At 37.3% G+C, this 26,888-nt stretch overlaps 1 protein-coding gene and 1 long non-coding RNA gene across 2 annotated transcripts; one reads left to right on the plus strand and one right to left on the minus strand.

The window, feature by feature from the left end:
* Positions 1–1,657: 1,657 nt before the first annotated feature.
* trpc4b (transient receptor potential cation channel, subfamily C, member 4b) lies at positions 1,658–12,124 on the minus strand. The gene is made up of 11 exons (XM_041797245.1): positions 12,048–12,124; positions 11,126–11,538; positions 10,199–10,717; positions 5,706–6,042; positions 5,349–5,488; positions 4,787–5,100; positions 4,485–4,680; positions 4,188–4,382; positions 4,008–4,049; positions 3,822–3,911; positions 1,658–3,739 (listed from the first exon to the last, which is right to left on the minus strand). Exons 2-11 carry the CDS (start codon positions 11,501–11,503, stop codon positions 3,188–3,190), a joined length of 2,763 nt encoding a protein of 920 aa, XP_041653179.1. The 5' UTR covers positions 11,504–11,538; positions 12,048–12,124; the 3' UTR covers positions 1,658–3,187.
* A 266-nt stretch (positions 12,125–12,390) lies between these two features.
* LOC121516154 lies at positions 12,391–20,347 on the plus strand. The gene is made up of 4 exons (XR_005992446.1): positions 12,391–12,483; positions 13,971–14,029; positions 16,752–16,836; positions 20,265–20,347. It is a non-coding gene; the product is annotated as an uncharacterized LOC121516154 (long non-coding RNA).
* Positions 20,348–26,888: the final 6,541 nt, after the last annotated feature.

The raw sequence follows: 26,888 nt of genomic DNA on the forward strand, positions 1-26,888 counted from the left end.
GCACTACTTAAACCATTCCTTCTGCAACATGCTGTTCATCCTCCTTGCGAGCCAGATGTTACAAACATGAGGAAAAAGTTACGCCCCTCTGGCCAGCTGAGTCAATGGGTTGTTAAGACAGGGAAAGGACACAGCCAGGATTCAATAAAGCAAACACATGAGGCAGAAACCTAGTGAATGAGCATAGACTTGTGTATTATATGTGTGTGTTTAAACAGTGGGCCTAAAAGTTTAAAATGTCAGGAAAGGAAACCCCTCAGCAAACTTCATGTCCACTGAAAAGAAAACACTTTTGAAGGCAAGATAAAACTCGATTAGTCAGAGCTTTTTGAAAGCACTTGTGCATAAAAGCCCAACCCGACCTGGCTTTTCCTGTCTTCTAAAAATCCCAAAGACTGGAATACATTAACTTTACAATCTCAGCACTCCAACAAGGTGCCAATTTTCAAACTACTACACAGACTCGACTCGATGCAGGGAGAAGTAACGGCATCATTACCTCACTTTAGTGATAACTGAATTTAGCATGGCCTTTACACTTTGATGAGAACATTGTTTGCCTGAATTCATGACTTTCACACATGGTGACACGCTGACACTGTATGTGATGAGAAAAACAGATGACGCAAGTTTAGATCCCAAGTTCTGTTTCCTGTTGAAAAAAAACAGTATCAGCAATCTAAATTTGATGAGCTCTTCAGATGCAGTACAAAGACCCAGTATTGCTAGGCTTTTCATTTTTTGGATAGAGTGGTTGTTTTCAACTGCTAAAACTTCCTCTATTATTAAAGAGCTGTGAAGATCAATGCCTGTTCAAGTACAGAACAAAAGTAACATAACTAATTATTTTATCAAGTCAAACACATTTGCCCAAATATTCAACCAAAAAGAATGTATTGTCTCATTTCTTCCTTGTCCTGTGCTTTTATACACATATTTTTACTGTTAAGAATGAAGAATAAATACGAAATAGTTTTAAGCTTCACAGCTTTCTTAGTATCAAGTAAACCATATGGATTGCATCAATGATGTACATCTTCTGTCAAAGACTAACACATAGAATATATTTTAGGACAATACACCATCATCAAACCATCACATAAGTTGCAAAATACAAGGTTACATAAAACAACACATTATATAAAATTATTTCCTGTTTATAGAAGATAATTCTCTATGGGGCTTGGAAACTTGCATCACGTCGCATTGCATTATGGGGTGTGGCGGCCATGTTGGGGGCTATGATTGTAAACAGAGATAGAAAGTGCTTGAAAGAGACTGTGTTAGCGTTGTTAGGCAGAAGGAGAGGCAGATTTTTGCTTTCATGACCTCCTCTTAACAAGCTTCAAGGATACATGAAGTCTCCCACAACCATGACCTCATATATTTAAGGCTAAAACATTACTGTTTATTGTGCCTTTAGAAAAAGTTCATTAAAAAGTTAGTTTAAGTCAGTTATCTTACATCTGTCCTTGCTTTAATGTTATAATTTTACTTGTAAATTTGTGTTGACAATATTAACTTGTCATCTTTTTAATATTTTCTTAATTTTTTTCAAATTGAATTTCTATCAACATATAATATCTATTACATGACATAACATGAAGGCTATAAATGGACACACATCAACGTAAGCATTTTTTAACATTCAACAGACAAATCAAAGACAGCAATTTCATCAGTTTTTACTAATTTATTTACTCAGATCATGTACTCTCAGCCAAGGTTATAATAGTTTTGGATTTTTCTTTAGTTTTTATTTTTATTTAATTTTTACTTTTTCAGTTTAGTTTTTATTAAGGCTGTCAAAAGATTAAAAAATTGAATTGCAATTCATCTCAGAATTTCTGTAGTTAATTACAATTTATTGCACCCTTTTCATAACATTCTAATGTTCCACTATATTGCATTTACAACTGTTTCTGTGTTTCTACTGTCTTAAACTAAGGGCAACTGACTTTCAGTTTGGATACAAAGCTGCTTTTATAGGTATATTTAAGATTTTAACATAAATCTAACAAAAAAAACAGAACTTGTTATAGACTGAAAAGGAAAATGGTGAACAGTAAAAAAGTTAAATGTTTGATTACACAAGATACAGATGGCTTATGTCATTTCCACTGAGTATGTGAGTTTTTAAACTGGAATGGGACATAAAAGAGCAATGGCGGATTTATGACACATCACTGTGGCTGCAGGGAGACGCTGACATGGCGTAACCAATGTTTGTTTGAAATGAAAATAAAGCATTAGATTAATCATAATTAAAAATGTAAGAACACTAATTGTACATAATAGTTAATCATGGTTATTCTTGACAACCACAGTTTTAATTAGATTTTACTCCTGGATTGTTGGTTTAGTTTTGTGCGTGTGTTTTTTTTTAACAAATGCTTCCTTTTAGTTTAGTTTTTATTAGTTTTAGTGTTTGTTGAAGTTTTTTCAGCAAATACCTAATACCTGTAGGGGGAAAAATCCAAAAGGGCTCTTAACTTTAAATTTCATTCATTTAATTTTTACGTTTGTATACAACACGAAATAACCATTGTGTGAATTCTTATTCAGTCAGATCAGGCCATTTTGCTCTCTCCAGGCTTGAGTGTACATGTCAGTCAGTATGCTGCTGTCAACGACTTAAACTTTTAGTCTCTTTTTTTACTTAACTTTTGTTAGATTGTAAGCATAGAATCAAGTTTTTTGTTAGTTTTTTTTTTTTTGTAAAACTTAGTTTTTATTTAGTTTCAGTTGACTAAATGATTTATGCATTTTGATTTTAGTTACTTAATTAGTTAAGTGTTGCTCTCAGCGCCTGAGTTACTGCTCTTCAACTCCAGAAGTGGAAGACAGTAACTGACAAGTTTTTTTAATCATTACAGTCATATGAAGCGGCACTACACCCTGTCACAAAACAAGTATTACCCTTACTGTGAATTTTAAAGAAAAGAAAATAATATCAACAGACAGAGAAAGCTTTCTGCTGCCAGTACATTGCTAATGGGCAGGGCAAATAGGGGAAGCTACCAACATGGCAGATCTCCCAGAAAGCATTGCAGCATGATTACACAATCCAACCCCACAGTAGTTTAATCTACTGTGTTTTTACAGCAGAAAGATGACTGAATGACTATAAGCCTAAAAGGGTTGATAAATTATAACATGGCCTACATTCCTTGCTTGCTGAAAAAGATTAGTTTTTGTATTTTTTGGGTCCATTTTTCACTTTGATTACATGTTCTTTGGGAGAGGGTTGATTCTCATTATTGTCTTGTTTTTCTTTATTCACTTTCTTCAAGACTTCAACAATCACCTTTTCAGTCCGAAGTCGTTTTTGACATTTTCCACCAGATATCTGAGTGCCTTCTTCTTGAATGAGATTTATTTCATGACATTTCTGTGTGAGAAGCCTGCTCTGCTCTGACTCAGCATCTGAAACATCCTTGGATGACTCGTTCTGTCCTTGTAATTTACTGGCTGGAAAAACTGAACCATTAGCCTGCCTTTCAGAGCTGACTGGGCCGTTGTCGTTAACAGCTACGCTCTCCTGGACGATTGTGGTCACATCAAAGAAGCTCAGTTTCTTTTGAGGTTCATCAGTTGGAACTTTGGGAGAATATTTGAAGGAGTTTCCAGGGTAAGCCAAAGTGGAGCTTGCAACTTGACCTCCAACACCACCTTGTGGTTTACCCTTCATCATTCCAAGGACCTCATATCTAAAGCTGGAAATGTCCTGCTTCAGCTCCTAACAATAGAAGAACGCAGATTCAAAAACAGAAATTATGACACAGAAATTTGATTTACAGTTTTGAGTAAAGGCATATTACCTTGAAATTGTCTTCAGTCAATCCTTCATGTGTCTTTGCATCTCGGATCATGGCAGCAACATACCGCTTGACAAGATTCCTCAAAACCTCCTGGAAAGACACAAGTTTTTGAGGGTAATTAAAAATAACTTCAATTTCAGAGTCAATCGTGAAAAAAACAGCACATTATATAAAACAAATGACTACCTGATACTCATGGTTTAATCGAACATTTACAGCAGCACGTCTCTAAAGTAAAAAAAAAAATAGAGGTTACTTAACAAAACAGCACATCATCTCTTAGGTGTATGCTATCAAAGAGCTGTTTTAAAAATATAAAGCAAATGAGACTTTAAGAGTCAAAGCAAGTCTCTAAGAAATTGTTACCCCCAATGTTTCAAAGGTCTCTAGCCTTTTTATGCTTCGTCTTTTAAAAAAATGTCTCTTCACCCATCCAACGAGATAAAAGATTGACTTTGGACTGGGTATTATGTTGAATGGAGATGGCAAAGTTCCTCCTTCTTCAAAATAGCTCATCCACAATTTTGTTCTTGCAAATTTCCACTCGATGTCGGCGTGATCCTAAAGGAAACACAAACAGCAATTTATTAAAACCTTTAATAAAAAAATGCAAGGCATATTAAAGTGGTAAAACTAGTTAGGTAGGTCAGCTACATTACTCACAGCAATGTGCTGGTAGGAGTTGTTCATCATTGCAATAAGCATGTTCAGAAGTACTACCAGGGAGATGACATTGTACGTCCCAAACATGGTACTGCCCACAAACTCGGTGAATTGATGGTCTGGTTTCACATTGGTCACATAGAGAGAAATCAGGCCAAATATAGACCAAAATAATGACTGCAGAGTCTCAAACAGCCTGGAGAGTAAACAATAATACATCACATTATGCACTGCTGGATTAAACATATTAATCATGAACAATGCAGATTTTTCCAGAATAACATTTAGGAATTTCAACTTGCGTGGAGAAGGCATTGTTCTGTGGACTACAGCGGATTCCCTTGCATTCACTGTCCTCTTCTGTGTCGTAATAAAAGTAGAGCTGGTTGAGGCCGTTGGCAAAGGCTAACAGCACAAGACAATAGATGAAGAGGAACTTGAGGATGTCGAGGAGCATGCGGCCCAGTGAAATCTGCAAAGGGCCTAGATGGGAGTTTGCAGTGAAAAGACAGATAAGCCGCAAGGAGCTGAAAATGTTGGCTATGGCAAACAGAGCCTCTGCTACCAAAGTTGGGTGCCACATGCCCCAACTGTTTCTGTCTTTGGGTCCACTGTGCTGTAAGAAAGAAATGAATGAGAACAAATGATGCATTTTACTATCATTAAAACAGATGTTAAATGGTTTTAACTGTTCTAATGTTGATACATTTATAAAACCATATCATCTATTGGAATTCCTTCTGAGAGGTAACTAGTAAAATTATGAATAGGACTGCAGCATAGGTAAAATATTAGGATCTACTTGTTTCAAATGTAGCTAAAACTTTACAACTGAGACTCTATCATGCACTGTAAAATAATTACCTGTACATAAGCAACAATCTTCAGGGAAATGGTTGCAAGATACAAGGAGTTCATTATGAAGTCCATTAAGTTCCACCAGTCATCCATGTAATCCTCTAAACCACTATCCCACATCTGTTTGATTTCAGTCCATATAAATCCTTGGAGAAATTAAAAAACAGCAGAGGGCATTTGTAAATGAAGTGTTGAAAAGAAATGTAGCAAACAATCAGTGTGCAGATAGTGCTGGATGTAGCCTTACTCTGCAATTCATTTTGATTTGATTATACATGCACGTCTACAGGGAACAGATGTATAACGGTATTTGCAACATGAATTTAAACAGCAGTCAGTTGGTGCATGTATGTGTAAATGTACCAAGCACCCAGGGTAGGATCATCCATTCGACTGGAGTGGGAGCTGGGCCCTGAAAGTTGGAGTCTGCAAAGGTTATATGCTGCGAGGCCAGGAAGAGCAGGAAGAGGAAGGTCAGGTAGGAGGCAGTGTGACAGATGAACTTGATGAAGGGCTTGCGTATGAATAAGCCATAACGGCTCTTTGGAGAGATCAGATAAACCAAAGATAATAGAGGGAAGAGGAGGCCTATGAAGATGCATGTGATGAGTTTCACTGCCCAGTGACGTCTCCTCCAGCCTGGAAACTCATCATACCAGCGGGACGCCAAGAGCTGCTGACAGTTCGGCTGAGCAACAAACTAAAATAAACAAGAGAGAGACAAAGAAGGACACGTTGATCTATTTATCTCTTATATTCAAAGGTGTGTCTAAGTAAGCTTTTAACAAAGTCCATTCAGCCCAAGACAAAAATATCCACAAAAACAAATGTAACAGCTGCATTAAATATCAAACTGAAAGCACGCCTCATAAAACCTATGTAAAACATTCTTGTGGAACACCTACTAGCTGATGCAACTTCTCCTGTTGTTTATTAACAGAATTGCTTACTCCAGCACCACAGGGAAAAGTTCTACTAATATGTTAGGAAAGGGAGGCCAACATTGAGTTAAGTTGATTACAGTAGCTCTTTATTATTTTTTATGATCTTTAAACTTCTGCTAAAATGGTGGTTCCCAAGAACTCAGGTCTGACTCTTAGTAGTCCTAAAACAAAGACCTTGTCTGTCACTTACAGGATGCTAGGAAGAACATACACCCAATCCCTCAATTTTCTGGAGCATTGTCACAAATTGTAGGATTTTCTTGAGGTTTTAAAATAAGCCAAATTGCCCTTCTTACATGTATCAAACAGTAAAAGAATCCGAATAATAAGGGGAGGTACCAACAGAAGGGATGTGTATCGAAATCCAGTACTGACATGGTATGGTTACATTTACAATACTCAGGCAGTTTTTAATTTCACACTGATTTAAAACACAATCTTTCCTCTCAAAAGTATTGACTTTAGGCACTATTTAGGCACCGGCACCACATAAAATGATCAATTTAGCACAGGTATTAGGAAAAAACCCAATACCCATCCTTAACCAACAGAAAGCAAAATGTCTGGTCCTAAAAAGTTCTCTCAAACACAAATGTAGTGAACTCTCCCTGGTCCACTGATAAAATTTCAGCCATGCCAACAACAAGAGAAGCCTTGAAAGATTTGGAAAAAGAGACAAGATGTGCTCCAAAATGATTAGCACGTCTAGTATCCAGTAGACTTGTAAAAATGATGCCTGTGATACATTAAAAAAACACCAGAGTCTTGTAAGCATGCCAGACAAGGGATATGGTTTCATATCCTTGGCAAAGAACTAAATGCCGAATCTGTTTCTCATCCGCACATCCCTGCCCCATGAGATTTGATAAAAGTATCTTCTGGACATCTGCAGATGATGATGGAAGTTGATTTCAATTTAACCAAGTTACAGCCAAATGGATCCCAATTATGATACTACATAGCATCAAGTTGTGGGTGATGAAGTCATTAGCCAATGCAGTAACTGACATCTTCAGTGTTTCTGTTCTGACAGCGTGAAATATTGGCTTGCCTTAACATGGCCTGAGGCAAAAGGTTGCATCTGGTGGGACCACATTTTGTCAGAAGACAATTTTAGAAGGTGAAAACCGCCCCAATCCACATGTCATAACAACCACCCCTACAAAAAGGACTCACGCTGGCTTATCATCATCTGAAATCGTTGTGATTCTTTTGGTTATCATTCCCATCGTCAAGTTAATAATGTCTGCTGGCCAAATACATTTAACATTTATTTCATAGGGCTCTCTGTTTAACCAAAATGTGCAATATCAAGAAACAAATGCATACAAATAAAAAGTAATGTTCATATTGTAATGATGTAATGTGATAACTCTGTAACTCTCTCTCAGCAGGACAACAAAAAACCCACATTTGTTGAAATCATAAAAGGATGACTATGTCATCAATAATGTGTACATTGAGTAAGTGCTGGTGGTCTATGGAGCCCAATTAAACTCTGAAACCACTTTTTTGTCCCTCCATAGAGCAATTATGATGGCAAAACCTCAAAAAACCATCCAATGAAGGGTGACAGATGTTTTTGTTAGCATCAATAGCCAAGGAAATTTTTCATCAACACAACAAAAACACTCATACCTCAAGCTGGTATTGTCCATATATTTAAGCAGGGGCAGGAAAACAATGACTTCTGTTTTGCTGATTTTATTTATAATAATAATAATAGTAAAAATAATAACGTGCAATTACATTCAAAGGTCCAAGAACACTAAATACTGATCGGAATGCACTTGATTTCATTATACTTTTTGTGTATGTTTGTAAATGTTACATTATCACTCTTTTAAGATATTCACAGAAAATTGTGTTTTTGTTGATATTTTAGTAGTATTAATTGATGTGACAGTAAACAGTCTAGACTGCAATGATCCAGTTTAAATCAAACCTGAAACATATATAAATACATTTTATTCCAAACACCTGTCTGTGTTTATGCTATCTGCTGAGCCCTTGAAGTTCATCTTTTTGCCATGGAGACCAATTGTGGCACACAGAGCTGCTAACACTCACACTGATCTTTCCTTCCTTCATTTCCAACTCAAAAAGTAACAAAAATGTTTAAACATTGAATACAAAAGCACTTAAAGTTCAAGGCCTTGATAAAAATGTAAGACGAGCAGTTCTTGAATAGTTTTAGCACGAAATGTCTCAAATACTCAGTGCATAGGAGTCTTCAAAGACAGGAACAGAAAAGTTTGTCTTAAATATCCAAGTCTGTTAAAAGCACACCATGAACAGTCCTAAAGTTTCTTTGAACATAAAAGCCATAGTGGCACATTTTCTGACCTTTCATTTAAAAGAAAATCAGGAAATCTTATTTTTGCTTAAGGTTGGCAAGTATTTATTCTGATTATTTTAGCTTTCACAAGATCATATGTGAGGTAAAAGCAGTACAAAAATATTACATTTAGAGAAGGGCTGTCAAATGTTGACATTCTTTAATCCTGACTGATACCAGAATTTCTACAGTAAATCATGATAAATATGTTTTGTCACATTGGTTTTGATTTAAGTGGGTTTAAGTTTTGTACAGTCTTAAACTGAGGGTAATTCTCTTCCTGTATTATTACACACCAGGTTTTCATTTGAAAGAAAATAAGACATTTTGTGTATATCATAGAGCAGTGCTTCCCAAAGTGTGGGTTGCAAGAGGTCATTAGAAAAACAAAAATAAACAGAAATTATATTTTAAAAAGATAATCTAATTTTTAACAATCATAAAAAACACCTTAACAAATTATTAATTTAAGACTCAGAAGTAACAAAATAGAAATTTCAACTTGTGCCAGTTTTTATAATTTGTTTTGTCTGAAAGCCAAGCTTTCATACTAAAAATCTCTGTTAACTTTTAACAAAAAATATGAGAAATAAAAGGTAAATGTTTGAGTCTCAGGTTGTGGTTGAACGAAAGTATTTTGGTGGGCCCAGGAGGATGTTAAGGTCTCAAATTGGGCAGCAGGATAATGAGGTTTTGGAAAGGCTGTCACAGAGTAAGACACAAACTTATCCTTGGAAAAAGGAATTTTTATAGTTAGCGAAGTAAATCATGGAATAGTAAAAGGTGAAATGTTTGAAAATGCATGTTGAAAATGGTGTTTGTCTTGTCCACTTAGCTGTCTATGAATTTTTTAAAAGAGAAATGAGACATGAAGGCACAGTGGTGTACTTAATTTACATCATTGTGGCTGCAGGAAGACACTTCAGTGGCTTAACGAAAAGTGAGCTGAAAGGACTGTAAGAAATGACAAGTGTGATTAAAAAACACCATTCACTAATTTTGGACCATAATCCCACCATAATTAATGCATTACTGATGACATTCCTAATTTTGAGATAAGGTCTAATAAAAAAACTTCTTAGTGACCTACTTTGTTAGTTATTCATATAGTTATTTTATTCAATGTTTCCATGTTTATTAGCACAACCTGGCTGAATTACAGAATGTTGTCATTGCATCCTGGGGACAAACACACCAAAGATGTTAAAAGACAATAAAATACTCCCTCCCCGATGAAAATATTATGAGTATGGTTTTCAGGGAAGTGGTCATCACTTATTCCATCATTATCCCCTATTATCCAATTGTCATGGGACTGTCTGAGAGGGCTACTAAGAGCTAAGAGCCAGCCTGGCAATTACATGTTACTCTCCCCATGGACAACTCCACCCTTTTAAGGCCATTTACAGCTCATCCTTTTGTCCCTTATTATTCAAACCATGTTTTGCCAGGGATGTGTTACTTTGTTGTGCATGTACTTAAAGTACACCTGCACCCCCTCAGTTTTCAGCATGTCTGTAAATGTATGTATGTTGTTTATGGCATTTTTGAGGATATAATAACAAACAACTGACCTCTTTCTGGCAATACTTAATAGCCAACTTCAGCCGAGCCAGATCATTTGTGCTCTCATCCAGCAGAGGGTTGATGTCATCACGGTAGTTAAGGATTATTTCCAACTCTTTGGAGCTTCGAGTCTGGTCCAAGAGGTCCTTAGCAAACTGTTTACACATATGGGACAGCTCCTCGTACTCTGACTTGAACTCATTTTCCACCGTACTGAGCTCCTTCAACTCCCAGCTGAGCTGAAAAGCTGTGAGGAAAGGATCCTCACTTGAGACAGCAATGAGTGATGGGCTGGAGAGGGCCTTGTAGATGTTAAGTCGAGAGCGGGAGTGGCGTAAGCCATCAACATCTGAACTGGATCCACACTCCACACAGTTGCAGCGCACAGCATGTGGCTGAGGTATGGAAACCCCTCGCTGTACCAGCAGTTTGATGATTTCATAGTTGTTAGTGTGAGCTGCAAGGATGATGGGAGTTATGTCTGGAGTGAAGTCTGAAAACTGATTGTCCAGCAGGATGGGCGGGACCTATTTAAGGAGCAACAAGAGAAACATGCAATTAAAAGGAAGTCAATAAAAAGCAAGAAAATGAAACAAAACAAAAAAAGCAAGAGAATACCTTTAGTTTTTCTAAAGTTTAGCAACATTATTTCAAACGCTTTATGGGGGCTGAAACAAATGGATGATAGAGATTATTCTTATCCAGTCTTTGACCATGTTATCTAACAGCAGGCACGATGGTAATGACATTTGGTTCATAAGGCCTCAAAATATCATCCTTAAAGCAACTAAATCATTTTTTTAATCTGCTTCCTCCAATAAGAAAGAGACCCAGTAGTGTTCAACAATATTTCTAAAAGATTTAATGATTGTATTTTAGGCTTTATCAGGGGCTTCATCAGACTTTGTGTGACACAAACTGTGGATCTACAGTACCATTTTTTCTCCTCGTGGCTTCTTGTGGTTTAGCAGCAGCTCCACAGCTCCCACCACCCCTTTCCGGACGGCATGTAGTAGGGCATCACCCACATACACATTAAAGCTGAGCAGCAGCTCAATGATCTCCAGGTTCTCATTGTCAATAGCAATGAGCAGGGCAGTGCGTCCCAGGGGGTCAATGCAGTTGATGTTGATTCTGAAGTAGATCTCAGCCTCCTCCAAGGCTTGTTTCACGCTAGCATAGTCCCCTTTTTCAACAGCCCCAAGGTAAGCCCTCTCCTGGACAGAGAGCTCGGACTCTGCCCGCACAATCCGCAGGGGGATGCGGTCCCTGTAGTATGAGTTGTCAGTTTTCCTGTAATAGAGCCGCGACATTGCTAGTACAGCATCACAGTCTCAACTGAGAATGACTGAGGAAGGAGGAAGAAAATATGAGATCCAGTTTCAGTTTGAGCTTTGATGAATCTGACACAGCAGCACAAATGCAATTAAATTCAATTTACAGACAACAGTTAAAATACAGAGATGTAATAGAGACTGTAAAAGAAGCTTTTGAAAGATTCCAAACATGTTATTCAAAATATTTAGCATGACAATTGTCTTTCAAAACCATAACCTATCTGAATCAAAATACTGAAACACCACAAATACATGAAAATTCAACAGAAACACATTAAAGTCATGTATGAGTCTACTACATTTAAGGATATTTGGCCAGAAAATATTCATCCTAGTCATTTCAGAATTGTTAAAGCACACACTGCTAAACTAGACAACACCCTGACTTCTCAGTCTACAGCAGTTACCACTAATATAAACATAGTATCAGATATTCAAGGCTACTTTTACCAGCTCATGACTTAAACTGATCATTTCTCCATCTAAAAACAACCATGACAAATAAACATGGAAACGTTACCTTCCTCCAACTGCTTTCCAGTTGTGATTTTCTCATGGACCGCTCCAGGGAGAGAAACTGCGTCTGTTAGGCAGGACGCTTGAATGATCGGATCCTCATCAATGACTGAAGTCTCCTCTGGACACTCACTGTAACTTAGGGGCATGTCATGTAATCTCCTGCCCACCCCTTTCGCTGTCCTGTTTGTCTGAATAAATTTGATGTGATATGATATTGAAGGCATTTTAGTTCACTGACCTGCAAGTTTCTTTGCCATATACACACCACGCGTCAGGTGGGGACAACAGGTGACCTATTACGTCGCAGAAAAAGTGCACGTGAACGAACTGGGCGATACAATCTCGGAAAACGCATATCCAGGCGTCACTGACCTCTTTCTTGGGATAGTTTTTCAACCAGCATTACACAGAAACAGGAAGAGGAAGCCCTAGAGTGAGTGAGTGAGTTGTTTACTTTAGGTGTTGGCGTTTTTTAATGCAACTAACAGTCAAAAATGTCTAAACAACACTAAAACGTGATTTCATTATCCTGGGTCTAGAAATCAAATATCCACAAGTAAATACACGAAGCTGCCATGCACCCACACCCCCAAGAACAAATAATAAAGAAAGGCACATCTGTCGCCTTTAAAATCGATTGTGGATGAAAGATTAAAGTAGCGTCTGTTAGCTTACCTTCATAGTGATTTAAGTAGCCTACAGCGCCGCTTCGCATCTGGTAGCTAGCAGCGTGAAGTCATAGCGGCTAGCCTTAGCCAAAACTCACAGCACCTTTCTCGACTAGCTCCGTTTTTCTTGGTAACAAAGCCAACTTACAGTACAATTCGTTGGAAAAATCTTTATCTTAATCTTTCTCCCCATTCTTCGTGTTTGACATCATGATATTTACTGCAAAGTTAGCCGTTGGCATCCTTCAACTGTCTGATTAAGACGTTGAAAACAAAATTCTTCTTCTTCTTCTTTGCTTTATCATAGACTGCAGAAATAATGGTTATATGAAAACTATCCACTTTCCCCATATTTTTATTTGAAAAAGTAAGGTGACCCACAGGGGCTTGTACATACTTTTTACTCTTCTAACTGGGGTGGCCAAAGTGACCGGTGATGGGTATTTCGGTTCTTTTTAGTGATTCAGCTCACCAAAAGATCCGACTCTTTCGGCTTTCAAACAGCTCTTTTTTATACTAGTTATGGCCTGCCAAATATAGAAATGTCCTGACATATGATTGATTTATATGCTGGTATTTTACTCAACTTGTGCTTAATTTTATTGATTAGTAAAAACAAACAAAAAAAAATAACCATCAAAAATTGCATTCTGTAGTGCTGAAATAAGAGACCTGTGTGCACATTTCAGCCATAAGCAGAACAACAGATGAACAGAGGTTGCAACGCAGAGTAGACAGCCTTCTCCTGAGCTCCAGCAGTGCTTTTTATACACCAAAAGGCACTATTGTTACGGTATCTTTTTACAAAATACTATCTCTATTTAGAGGTCCATGTCAGATGTCACTTTTTCTTAGAGCCTCAACACTGACATACAGATGTCAGTTCTCTTAAAAGATGCGTCTCATCATTTCTTATGATAATATAATGTACCAAATATATACAATTATGTAAATAATAAGTTCCTCTATAGAAACATTTGGCAATTGGAATTTTTAAAATTTGGGTCCTGATTTCTTGTTAAGGAGGTTGTGATGGGTCTTGAAGCAAGACCAGTTGAGAAACACAGTGTAATGGGTTGTTCACACCCCCCCCCCCCCCCCCGCCTTCCTCCATTATTGTATCAGATTATAACAGTTATTAGGTTATTTGAAAAATGTAATCAATTTGTTAATGTGATGTTAAAAAAAAAAAAGATATTTTCCAAGCTAAAACCACAGTGTAAAATGCTTATAGTGTTTTAATTTATTCTTTACAGATTGAATAAGCTTATCTAAATCAAAATATATTGAAGTGGACCATGATGACATTCAAACGGTAAGTGTATATTTTATTTATTTATCATTGTCTGCTGGTTCAAATCATAGAGTTAGCGTGATTAAGGTTACGGTGCCAAATTATACGTATTACTATCTTAATAGGGTTGAGTCAATTATGACAAAAGCCTACTTTGATGTTGAAAATATATCACGATTTGTTTGTTGAAAACCACATTTAAGGCATAAACATTGTTATACATACACACAGATGCCCTGTCATATGCCAGTAAATAAAAATACCAATTTACAGAAAAGAGTCACAAAAGTGACTTTTTTCTGTAGTAATGCAACATATTTTTACATGAACAGAACAAAGGTATCCAACCGTTACTTTTCTTGTAGTTTGATGTTTTATGCACAGGTTTAGATATAAATGTTCACTAGAGTTACTAAAGTAGTTAAAAATGGCATGCTTGCTGTAGAGCTTGAAAAAAATGGTTAATAGGTTTCCCAGATATAACTTCATTGAGTCTTCAAAGGGTAATTACTGTAGGAAAACAGTTATGTAAGATGTGAGATGTTTAATATCTGCTTTGAGTCTGCTAAGAAACCTTTTAGCCAGTTTTTCTTTTTTTCTATATCCATACATAAGAACAAAGAATACTAGACATTACAAAAAGTGTGTTAAAAATGGTCTTCACGTTCTTTTCCTGCCTTGAGATTCAACTGATGATTCATCTGCAACTCACTGAATAAAATGTGTTCTCATGTTTGCTCTTTTCTTGTTTGATCTCACAGAAAAAGCTGTTTTTTTAAGATTTAAAGGTTTTCAAGGTTCAACATGTTGTGTGCTCAGATGCTTTTCTGTAGACTTTGTTCCAAGGAGTGATTATTCGAGGTTTTGTTGCCTTTCCATCAGCTCGGACCAGTCTGGTCATTCTCCTCCACCATCGACAAAGCTTTTGACCCCATAACACTCAATATTTTCTCCCTTTTTTGGAGCATTCTTTGTGAACCCTAGAGATGGGTGTGTGTGAAAATCCCAGTAGATCAGCTATTTGTGAAACTCTCAGACCAGCCTGTCTGGCCGCAAGAACTATGCCATGTTCAAAGTGGCCTAAAGCAACTTTCTTTCCCATTCTGATGCTTGGTCTGGACTTCAGCAGATTGTCGTGACCATGTCTACATGCCTGCTGTCGTTTGATTAACTGTTCAGATATTTGTGTCAGTGAGCAGCTGATCAGGTGTACCTAATAAAGTGATAAATGAGCATACATTAATGAAATAAGGTCAGTTAAAGTCAAACTGATGTTCCTCCTAAGGCATTAGATTGACTGTTCAGGGTTTTTTCTTCTTCCCAGCATTTTCAGATTTTGACACTGAGTATTAATGATCTTCACCCAGCGCTGCAGTTCTTATGAATCACAAGTTCACATTCAGATTTTCCCCTTTCCCTCATACTCATTCTAATTAGCATGTTTCAGGCTCAGTGTGCTTTTGTGTGACTTTGTCAGATACTGCATGTGAGAGGACAGAGTGTGTGTGATAAGACTGGTTTCCTCTGAATCAACAGAATCTCTCACTCACAGGATGTGTTCATTATAATCACCACTTCAGTTATTATCTCATCATTGCAAGACATCAGCAAGACGGTCTGGTTTGTGCATTGCGCTAGCGGCAACTCATCCAGCAGTACAATGGCATGCTGTGCTATGACATAAAATTATATTAAATTTATTTCTCTGTATTTACTGTTAAAACTCTGTTTTGCACATTAAAGAAAGGTCATAATCCAAAATCTAAGGTGGTATTGTATGCCAGTCTAGTACTCCTCTTTTCTTTGACTTGAGCAAGCTCTCTAATCAGTTTCACTTTCTAACACTTTGGGGTTTTTAAGATCTCTTTTTTCAGAAGAAGGCAGACATCATCTCAAAACACAGCACCGTAAATTTATGGCTCCAGATGAGAGAATAGTGTCCCAGGAAATATGACATAAAGTCAAAGATGAAATAGAAACCTGTAGAAACATTCATGTTACAGGGAGCATAGATAATGTGAAATAGTGTATGTTATGTATTCTTGGAAAAGGAGCAATGATGGGAAGAGGACCACATTACAGTCTAACCACAACTGAAAATGTGTAAACATGTTGACATTAATAATACATACAAGCATCCTGTTTTCCTGTTTTTCATCCGTGGTTTGGTTTCTGATGGATCTACTTTATGAAAATATTTACTTTTATGCCAGTTAAATCTAGTTTGAGGTGTCTGCTCAGAAGGTAGTGTTTGGGCCTGCTGAAGAATCCTACTACTTATTTAGCTATTTTGTCTTCTTAATAAACACAAGATAGTGTTTTGTTGAACTAAAGCATAGTGATGTATGAAGCTGCATTGACTGTGTCATCTTCAAGTAACAATAAAGTCATCTGAAATGTTTATGAATCACTCAGATTGTCTCTGTTTTACATAATATATTTTTCAAAGTTTAGAAGCAATGATTCAATATTCATCAATCATTCAATGTTAAATCTTGTTTTGAAAAAGGGTTTAAGTGTGGGGTCCTAATGAAAATACAATTATGTTCATTAATGTGGTGAAATTGATCTGTGAGCACTTCCTGTATATCCTCCATTTATGTCTCCTGTTGCTTTTCAGCTGAGTGTCCTTTCTAATTTCTTTGACCTATCAAATTCACTCTTTATTTGGAGAGATTACTGACTAGCTGATTTGGAAAGGCTGTATAATCCTCTCTTGTTCTGTATTATTTAACCCTGTTAGGGGGGAGCCTTTGGTGGACAGAGCTGACATCAGAGTTGAGAGTCTGACCTGTATTGATACCTGTTTCCTCCAATAAAAAACAGAGGTAAATCTGGTATTTTACCTTGTGTATAGGGGCCTTGGGGTAAAGAAACTACTAAATTTAACAGGGTAAGCACGTATTAACCCTTATTTGATGGGGTTTATAAATACACTCTGATTACTTGATGAGTTATGCCTGTTCAACTAATCATTTATACAAAAATCCAATCAGCCAATCACATGGTAGTGAGAAATGCATTTATGCATAGATGTTCAAGAAGAAGAAGAAGAAAGGTGAAAGGAGATTTAAATGATTTTTAGTTCACCATGGTTGTTCGTGGTCTGACAGGCTGGCATGTTGTTTATGCCACCTTCTGACCCTCACCTTCAAATTTTGACAAGTGGTTATTTGAGTTTTTGTTGCCTTTCTATGAGCTCTAAACCAATCTGGTCATTCTTCTCTGCCATCCAGAGAACCACAGACTATTGGATATTTTCTCTTTTTCGGACCATTGTCTGTAAACCGTAGGGGTGGTTGTGCATAACAATCCAAGTAGGTATTTCACCACTTTTTAAGCCGTTTTTTTGCTATTTCTTATCCATTGTTGCCTCATTCAACCTGTTTTTGCCACACAGTGTTTACCATTTTCACCCATTTTACCCCTTTTAATTCTTTAATACTAATTTCAGTACTTTTAACCAATTTTCACCTCTTTTAAACTTCTTCACACCTTCTTTATTGCCCATTTCTGCCACTTTTTGAACCCCTTTAACCACTTTTTCCATCCAGTTTTGTTCCTTTTGGTCACCTTTTGCCCAATTTTGCCTCTATAGATACGTTTTTGCTACTTTTAACATTTTTTCCTCTGTTAACCCATTATATGCACCTTTAACCCCTTTTAACCACCTTTTGTGCCCATTTTTGCCTCTTTAAACCCATATGTGCCAGGTGTTACCCCTTTTCACCACCATTTAAGACATTTTTGCAACTCCTCATCCATTTCTGCCACTTTTAGCCCCATATGCACCACTGTGAACCCCTTTTCTGCCTTTTTTTCTGCCCATTTCTTCTAGTTTTTGCAATCATTAAACTATTTTTCCTTTTTCTGCTAATTATCTGGCATCCTAATGTTTGTGCACATTATGGCTAATGATGAAGTCTGATTCTACTTTACAGTGGATTAGTCTAATGTGCCCATCTGGATTGTTAACATTACCAGAAAAAGGTAATTCTGTTTTAAGAAAGGGGTTTACATTTTGAAAAAGGTTATATTGTCCTACAACATAAGTAAATCATCATTTGTTGTTTTAATAAGAGTGGTTATTATTCAGGTTAAAAATGAAATGCATGTATCACAGTTTAATTTTACAGTGGATCATGATTTTGCTGACCTCCATTTTAGCTGAACCCCAGAAAACTCTCCCCTTCGTTCAGGCGGCCCTGTTTACATCACCCTTTTTGTTTAGAGTTGTGTTAAAGTACGGAGTCAAAAATCAGATAGATTATTTTTAAAATATGTACACAATTTTATTATTGCATTCTAATGCCACAAGGGGGCGTTATGAGCCTTTCCTCTCAGCCCAAATCCTCATTAACTGCTCCTAAGGCTTCCAGACTTTTTATGAAAGCTTATTTGAAATTTTAAAAATAAGCTTTCAATCTGTTTTTGGGTGGGAGCCTCCTGCTTAAGATGGGGAAAACTTTATCTGTTTCCCCTTGCGAGAGAGAAAGAGGAGACTCCCCATTGAGTGAATAAACTTTTCTACAAAGCTTTATGTTCTGTGAGGTTTAGCATATCTGGGCCAAATGTTTGTTAATGATGTTTCCTATTGCCAAAGAGTATTTTGACCCAGTTCCAGGCATATTTATTGCTGCTTTCACTTTTCTTAAGTATCTAATGACTCTCACTTTCTTGTGCCAGCGCTTAGGGTTTATGTCTTTAATCTGCATATAATAAATAAGTAAAACTTTGGTACACTAAGAAATAAAAATGCTATTCTCAGTGGTGAGCTTTGGATGTACAAGCTCCCAGTAGTTACCAAAGACATTTAAAGCACAGTGGTTTAGTATCAACTGGATAATGTTTGGACTACCTCTTGTTAAAGTAAGCAGTGTTGGCAATAAGATAAATGATGATTCTGTCAGTCTGGATAAAATGTGTTTTGACTTACAAGCTGGAGAACAGTTCAGAGGATTTTTTTTAACTTAAATTGCAACATGTTGCATGCTTTTTAATGATGTTAGTGTGACAAGTGAAATAAAACCTATGCTGATTTTTGGAGTCTTCTCTGTGGTTAACGCCAGCTTCAGTAGAATTCAAGTCTTTTAGTGCGCATCACGAATAGCTTTAGAAGTGTCTAAAGTGTAAATGAATGCATTTAAAAATCTTGGCATGCTTTGCTCCATAGCTGATTTAACTTCACAGGAGGCGCCCATGTCTGTGCTGTACATGTGGGTGTGGAGCACATTCAGCACTACAGTCCAGCTCACTGTCAATTAGATGTAGTATGCATTGGCCAGTGTTTGACCCTGCTTCTAAAAATGAACACTGATGCAATAGTCGAGCTGGCAGCAGAAATTCAAAGTCATTAGACAAGGTCTTGAACTAATTAGGACTGACAGTCTTTTAGGAGCAGGACAACAAAGCCACAGTATTTAGCGAGTCTCACAAGGTGAACATTTCCAAACTTGTCTGGAAAACATCAGCAGTTTATGGCTTTGATGATTTAATCTTAGTGTCAAAACTGACTGAAGCAGAATGATAATATACTTCTATTGACTATTACATAGCATTCAATGCACTCATTCAGAGTGCTTTTTATATACATCAGCTTGGGGTACTTAACCTTTTATAATACAAACAAAGTCCTTTTTGTATTTATGTTTCGAAATAATATGTTTCTGACTTGCCAAAAAAAAGTTTTCACCCTCTTGAATGTTTTACCCTTTTATTGGTTTTATAAATCAATCAAATATAATTTGGCTTTTTAGACAAAAGAAATGCAAACATCCTCTCAAATGTCAAAGTGAAAACAGAAATAAAAACAAATGTGTAATGTGACTACACAATTATTTCCCCCCTTTAAGTCAGTATTTAGTAGATGCACCTTTGGCTGCAATCACAGCACAGAGTCTGTGTGGATAGGTCTCAGTCAGGGTGGCACATCCGGACACTGCAATTTTGCATAGTTTTTTTCTTTGCAAAACACCTCAAGCTCTTGAGTTGCTTGAGGATTGGGCATGAACAGCACTTTTCAAGGCCAGCCACAAATTCTCTATTGGATTAAGGTCTGGGCTTTGACTCAGCCACTCCAGAGCATTCACCTTGTTGTGAAACCATTTCTGTGTAGCTTTCGCTGTATGCTTCAGGTCATTGTCTTGCTGAAAAATAAATCTTCTCCCAAGCAGTAGTTCTCTTGCAGACTGAAAAAGCTTGTCCTCCAGGATTTTCCTATATTTTGCCTTATTCATTTTACCCTCTACTGTCACAGGCTTTCCAGGGTCGGCTGCAGAGGAGCATCCCCACAGCATGATGCTGCCACCATAGTGCTTCACAGTGGGGATGGTGTGTTTGTAGTGATGTGCAGTGTTTGTCCGTCAAACATAGCGTCTTATCTGATGGCCAAAAAGGACCATTTTGGTCTCATCAGACTGAAGAACTTTCTCCACTTGACCATGGAGTCTCCAACGTGCCTTTTGGCAAACTTGAGTTGAGATTCATTGCATTTTCTTCAACAGTGGCTTTCTCTTTGCCACTTTAGTGTAAAGCTTTGACTGGTGAATAGACCTGGGCAACAGCTGTTGTATGAAGAGTCTCTCCTATCTTCACTGCAAGTTGATTTTATTGTGAATATTCTTTATTATAAATCTCTTATCTTTTTGTTGCCATTGTCATCAGACTGTGTTAAATCAGTATGGCAGACATGATAATCACAGCTGTCAGGTTTCTAAGGGTTTTTTTGTCTGCAAATTTAATTAATGCCAGTTATGTTGTCAGTTTTACACATAAACACATTATACGTGTTAACAACATTATCTTCAAGAATTTGTGTTTGCTTACTGGTAAAAGATGATGATTGGTGGAGTTCAAAGGTGATATTTACATCTGTCAGCAGGAGCATTTAACAGATTCAACAAGATCAGCAAGATCCCTTCACCTGGAAAACGAGCTAGAGTTTGTCAGTTTGTGTGCTGGTGCTTATTAAAGCTGTTAGCAGAGGAAATGTGTGTGCTTGTGTGTCATTCTCATGTGCTGAGTGTGTGCAGTACTTAGGGGTAAAGGGTTAAAAATGAGATCTCATAGCATAAACTCACATCTATCATGTAACATAAAAAGCACCTTGTTACAACAGTTAACTCCAACAGATGACAGCTGACTTATGCGACTTGGGGCTAATGGAAAGATTAAGTCAATTACAGCCTGGCAGGGGAGCCAAGAAATATTTGAGACATTCCCCAGATTATTGGAACAATAGGCACCCACAAAGACGCTGTCACTCGGTGGCAGTAAATTTCATTATGTCACAGTAAAACTTACAAAATTTATTCAGTTCAGCTTTCTTGGAAAAATAAATCTCAATAATAAAGTAACAATGATAGCAGTGAAACCCAGTCCAAGAGAAAGTATTACTGTCCCCACATGTGCAGAGTTTGCAGCTTTTTCATGAGCATCCAGTGAACGTGCACTGTTTCATCTAGATGATATTGTTGCTGACTTAGTCCCCAACTTTAGATCAAACAGAGTAGAAAGAGAATGCATTCAGCTCAGCAGAAACCAGAAACTCAAGTGTGGTGAGGGGCAGGATGAAGCATAGAGAAAAGGCCAAAATAAGCAGCTGCTCACTACAGGGCAAGATAAAAAACCTTTGGTGTAGAGGAAAGATTGGGAGAATCATAAATATAACGTTGTTTTAATGAGTTTGTTATAGGGGTTGAAATCAAAGTAGTTTCCTTTCCATTGAAAGTTCAGTGGTTCCACTCCTGTGTTTTTTTTCCCAGAAATCTCCTGATCAAACTTTCCTGCTGATGATGTGACAATCTGCAGATGTCACACAGCGACTCTCCCCAGGTGAATACTCATTTGTCTTTCAATTTGCGCAGTATAAACGAGTTAAGCCTGCGGGGTGGGCATACATGTTAAGTGCCTCTCAGCTTTAAAACTCATCAGGAGAAGGAAGGCCTGCGGGGTAACTGGCAGCAATCTGATTAAATGATGTAACCTTTGGCCTGTAGGCGACCACATCTCCACAGGAAGCCCAAGATTTTCAGTTTTTAATAACATTTAAAAGTCTCAAGTCAAAGATGCAGCTTTCAGTTACGGATTAATGATGAAACGTGGGCTGGTTGGCTTTTTCTTGTGTCCTTAACTGCCACTGTATGGCTAAGGTTAGTTGGAATATAATGAAGGCAGTTTTGACAGTGCCCTGGTGCCCCTGCAATTGCTTTTGCACTGTATGAGGCTTTTTGGCACAGCATTACACATCGTACTTTATTAGAATTTCTCTGTAACATGGTGCCTTAACAAGACTGCAACAACATCAAGCAATTAATTTCTCAAACAGACTGAAACCAGAATTTAGTTTTTGCCTAAGGTGATTGTGTTTCATATATTTGATTGTGGTAAACAGGTTTCATGAAATACAATTGATGGAGATTGCTTCAAAGTATTTATTTACCTTTGGAGCCACCATCTGCTCAAGTTAACAGGCAATTAGGCTCATTAGGTATTTGGACAGACACAATTCTTATTAATTTGCTTTTGTTTACTACCACAATGGATTTGAAATAAACAATATATGTAGATTTTCAGCTTTACTTCAATGACATTTAAAATACGGCCTTTACCATTTTGAAATTACAGCCATTTCATTCAGATTACAGCCATTATCATGGGATCAAAAGTATTTGGACAAAGTATTACAAAAGTTTTTATCATTTGAATGAAAACCCTTTACAGACAATCAAGATCACCTGTGGGGATGGGCACAATGACTTAACTACTTGGGGAGCCAAGTCAGCCGTGTGATGTTCACAAATATAGGGATGCCAGATAATTAAGTGGAAGGAAATGAGAAGACTTTTAAGTAAAAATAATTGAATAACGGCAAAAACTGGGGAAAATGGGTTAAAAGTGAGAAAATGGTAAAAAGAGGGTAAAAGAGGAAAAGCTGGGTAACTATGATGGTAAAAAGCTGTTAAAACATGGCTAAAATTGGCATAATAGCATAAATGGGTTAAAAGTTAAATGAATGGGTTTAAAGGTTCAAAATTTTAAAAAGTGGTGAAAAGGAGCAAAAGAGGAAAAGTTGGATGAAACTGGCAAAAAAAGGGTTATAAAAATTTGAAAGGGGGAAAAATAGCCAGATTACATTGTGGTCAAAAAGTGGCTTAAACAGGTGAAAGGTTACATTAATTAGTTAAAAGTGGCAAAATTTAAAAAAAAAAAAAGGTGAAAAGGTTAAAAGAGAAAAATGTGGGGTGAAACTTGCAAAAAATGCAAAAAGAGGCAACAAAAGCCACATAAAGTAGTAAAAAGAAGTACAAGAGGCAAAAGTGACAGGAATCGGTTGCAATAATGAGAAAAATGGTGAAAATTTGGAGGTAATTGTGAAAATGGGTTTAAAAGTTGCAAAAATTGGCAAAAAGTGGCATAAATGAGTTAAAAGTGACATAAATGGATTATAGTTTCAACATTGGTAAAAAAAAAAATGTTGTGAAAAGAGTTTTAAAGAGGAAAAAATGAACCAGGAAAATATGGTTTGCTAAATTCAAAAGGGCCAAAAATAGCCAGACAGAGTAGTGAAAAGTTGTTTAAAAGTGGCAAAAATGAGTTGAAAGTGGGTAAAAGGATAACATCAGAACCCAGTAATAGCTTGACATGCTTATCAGCTCAAATATGAAGCTTAGCCAGAACCTTAGCACCAGTACTACTGATCAAACACATGCATTGATTTAATTAATAAATCATAACTGGGGAGGTCCCATTCACTGGGCTTTAAAAGGGCCCAGCTAATTCTGTGGGCAGGCCTGCAGACAATGACTGCCTGAAGTCTGGAGCCCATGGGCATCATCAAGTTTTCTCTCTGGAGCTGCTTTGCCAGGTCTCTACTGCAGCATTTGGCTGAATGTGAGCAGAGAGCATAGCCCTGTACACTTCAGAATTCATCTTTCTACTTCTGTCAGCGGTCACATCATCAATAAACACCACTGAGTCTGTTCCATTGGCAGCCCTACATAACCCTGCCATAACACTGCCTCCATCATATTTGACAGCTGTTCTTTTCCTTCTTCACGCTTTCTCTTCTCATCAGTCTTGTACAAGTTTATATTTGGTTCATCTGTCCAACAAATTTGTTTCCAGACCTGGGGAGGTTTTTTTTGGGTAAAATCCAATCTGGCCTTCCTGTTCTTGGATGTTACCAGTGTTTTGCACTTTGCTGTATTTGCATTCATAAAGCCGTCTCTTGACTGCAGACTTTGACAATGATATACCAACCACCTCCACAGTTTTCTTGGTTTGTCGAAATGATGTGACAGAGTTTTTCTTCACCAGGTAAAGGATTCTGCAGTCCTCCACTGTAGTTGTCTCCTGTGGTCTTCCAGGCCTTTTCATGTTGTTGAGCCTGCCAGTGTATTCTGTCTAATCAAATATGAACCAAACTGTTAATATCACTCATAAAGTTTTAGCTATCTCTCTGATAGATTTTTTTCAGCTCACTATAGCCTCCCTCACTCGAATCAATACCTCCATGGACTGTATCTCGATAGCAGATGCAGGGGAACACTACCTGCCTGACCGCATTGTGCCAACTGTGAAGTTTGGTGGAAGAGGGATAACGGCATGGGGCTGTTTTTCAGGCCCCTTATCTCCAGGGAAGGTCAATCTGAAAACTTTAGCACACCAAGACATTTTGGACATCACCCCTGGAGTGATGCCAAACACAATGTTCTGCTGCTGCAATAGATGTTTAACCATTGCAATGTGACTTATCCGACTGAAGCTGTGAAACATAAAAGGGACACTTGGTTATCTTTTTAAAGCCTTTCTAAAGCTGGAAATTCATGTTTACCCCAAACATCTTTTTATTCTGTGTTTTTGGTTTGAAATTGGAAGACAGATTAATATTGTTCTGTTTTCATGCTCACAGCTCACAAATGAGTCACAGTAGCACCACTCTTTCTTTAATTGTGTGGTTTTTGCCTGCACTGTGAAGATAAACCACTAAAGACTGAGGCTGTGATCCTCTTTAAGTATGGTCAGTATAACACACACACCCTTAAACAGGCACATGCAGTATTGTGTTCCCATTATTCAAATTATTTTCCTTTTGTTTTCAAGTTCTTGGATTTTATAGTTTGCCTCATTTGTTTTCCTCTAAAGCAGAACATTGAGCCAATTTATCTAAAGCATGCTGTAAATAACCAAACTTGACTTGTTTTGTAAGCGGGATTACTGCTCTGGCCATACATTATAGTCTTAATACGTAGGCCCACACCCCCGCCTGGGGAATTAAGGAGCACAGATAAAGAATATGATTAAACTTGACTGGCTCTGCTACCATTTTAGTTCTGTAGTATCCCAAGAGGAACATAAGATGGGAAAGATGGATTTTACTGCTGGTAAGCAGTGTTTTGTGCTTCCAAGTGTTAGACAATTTACTTTAGTAGAGGATGACTTCAGTGTAAATGCTGCCACCATTCCAGCTTCAACCATCAGAAGAATGGTCTCTGACAGAGAGGTAATGAACTAAAATAGTCTTAATGAGATCAGTGAGACTGGGGCTGTATTCTCTGGGGGAAAACCACAGACAGAAATAGTGCTGATAAGTCCAAACAATTGTTAGAGGGGAATTGCTTTAGCAACACGGAGACAAACAGACGAGTAACACCAAAGGAGGCAACGTATCAAAAGTATATCTAGCAATAGAGAGCCTGTGCTGTCACAATGCATACAAAAAGACTGAGACTGTGTTATTTATGGTAAGATTAATACTCTGTGGATTCAAATAAAAGAAACTGATCATTTGAGCTTGTGCCTACATTATTGATTTATGCAGGCATTATTTTAGCTTCTTTTTAAAACTTTTTTTTTTTAATTTATTGATTTGACTTAATAGGGTGTTTTTTTTAGTTGTCTGACTACTCAGAGACTTTTTTTACATTGCAGCTGCAGGTCACACTAACCCATTCACACACTGATGGTGGAGGCTGCTGTGTAAAGTGGCTATCAGCATTAACTAACCCAACGTATTCCCATGCCACGGTCGCAGCAGTGGGAACAATATGGGGTTAAGTGTTTTGCCTAAGGATACAACAACTTGTGTCTAAAGGAGCCAGGGATTGAATCACCCAATTCTAGTTAACACCTCATTATATCAGGTTGACCTGATGCAAGTTCTCAGAACTCAAGGCGCTGTTCATAATGCATCTTTCTGTTAAGCAGGTTATAATAACAGTGATGTCACCGGCAGTAGAGTATGTGAGACTCTTTATGTTAAACCTTTCTGTATGTTACTGAAGACAAGGCAGGCCATTCAGTGTAAAGGAAATTAAAACTTAGTTTTGCTGCACACAACTGACAAAATAAGTTATTTTTAGATGATAGATTACAGGTTTGATAGATGCACTCAGGCGGTTTTAACATCAGGCAAAGGTAGGCAGCTGCCTGAGGCCCTGCTCTGAAGAGCCTCAAGATGTAGTCATAATTGATGCACATCAAATAATGAGCTAAACTGTCTGTCTGAAATTACTAATAAGGGACCAAAGGTGAATAAAAATCAATTTAAAATAGAATATGTTATTTGATAAATCCCTGGGGAGGACCCCTTGCACAAACGGTGAGGTTTATGCACCTGAAAAGCTTCAAATTTCAAATCTGTGAAGATTTACTGCAACAGTGGATTACTGTGAGATGCATGCAGTAAAAAAATGTGTTCTGTGGCAAAGAAACATATACAGTATATATCTAATTAACATAAATACACATGAGACATGTTTAAATATATTATATATGGACAAAAGTATTTGACCATTCCACCAACAGTGACATTTGTGAAAATATGAAAAAAAAAAGCATTATGATAAGGAGTTAGTCCACCTCTTTTACAGCTTTGATT

The sequence above is a fragment of the Cheilinus undulatus genome, linkage group 2 (assembly GCF_018320785.1).
Source record: "Cheilinus undulatus linkage group 2, ASM1832078v1, whole genome shotgun sequence".
Classification (NCBI taxonomy): Eukaryota; Metazoa; Chordata; class Actinopteri; order Labriformes; family Labridae; genus Cheilinus; species Cheilinus undulatus.

Bases quoted from the DNA above. Each gene is read 5' to 3' on its own strand.
- trpc4b (XM_041797245.1), bottom strand. From the start codon at position 11,503: ATGTCGCGGCTCTATTACAGGAAAACTGACAACTCATACTACAGGGAC. The intron at 10,718-11,125 runs GTACTGTAGATC...CTCCTTAAATAG, and splicing joins AGCCACGAGGAGAAAAAATG to GTCCCGCCCATCCTGCTGGA. The intron at 3,912-4,007 runs GTAGTCATTTGT...GTGTCTTTCCAG, and splicing joins GATTAAACCATGAGTATCAG to GAGGTTTTGAGGAATCTTGT.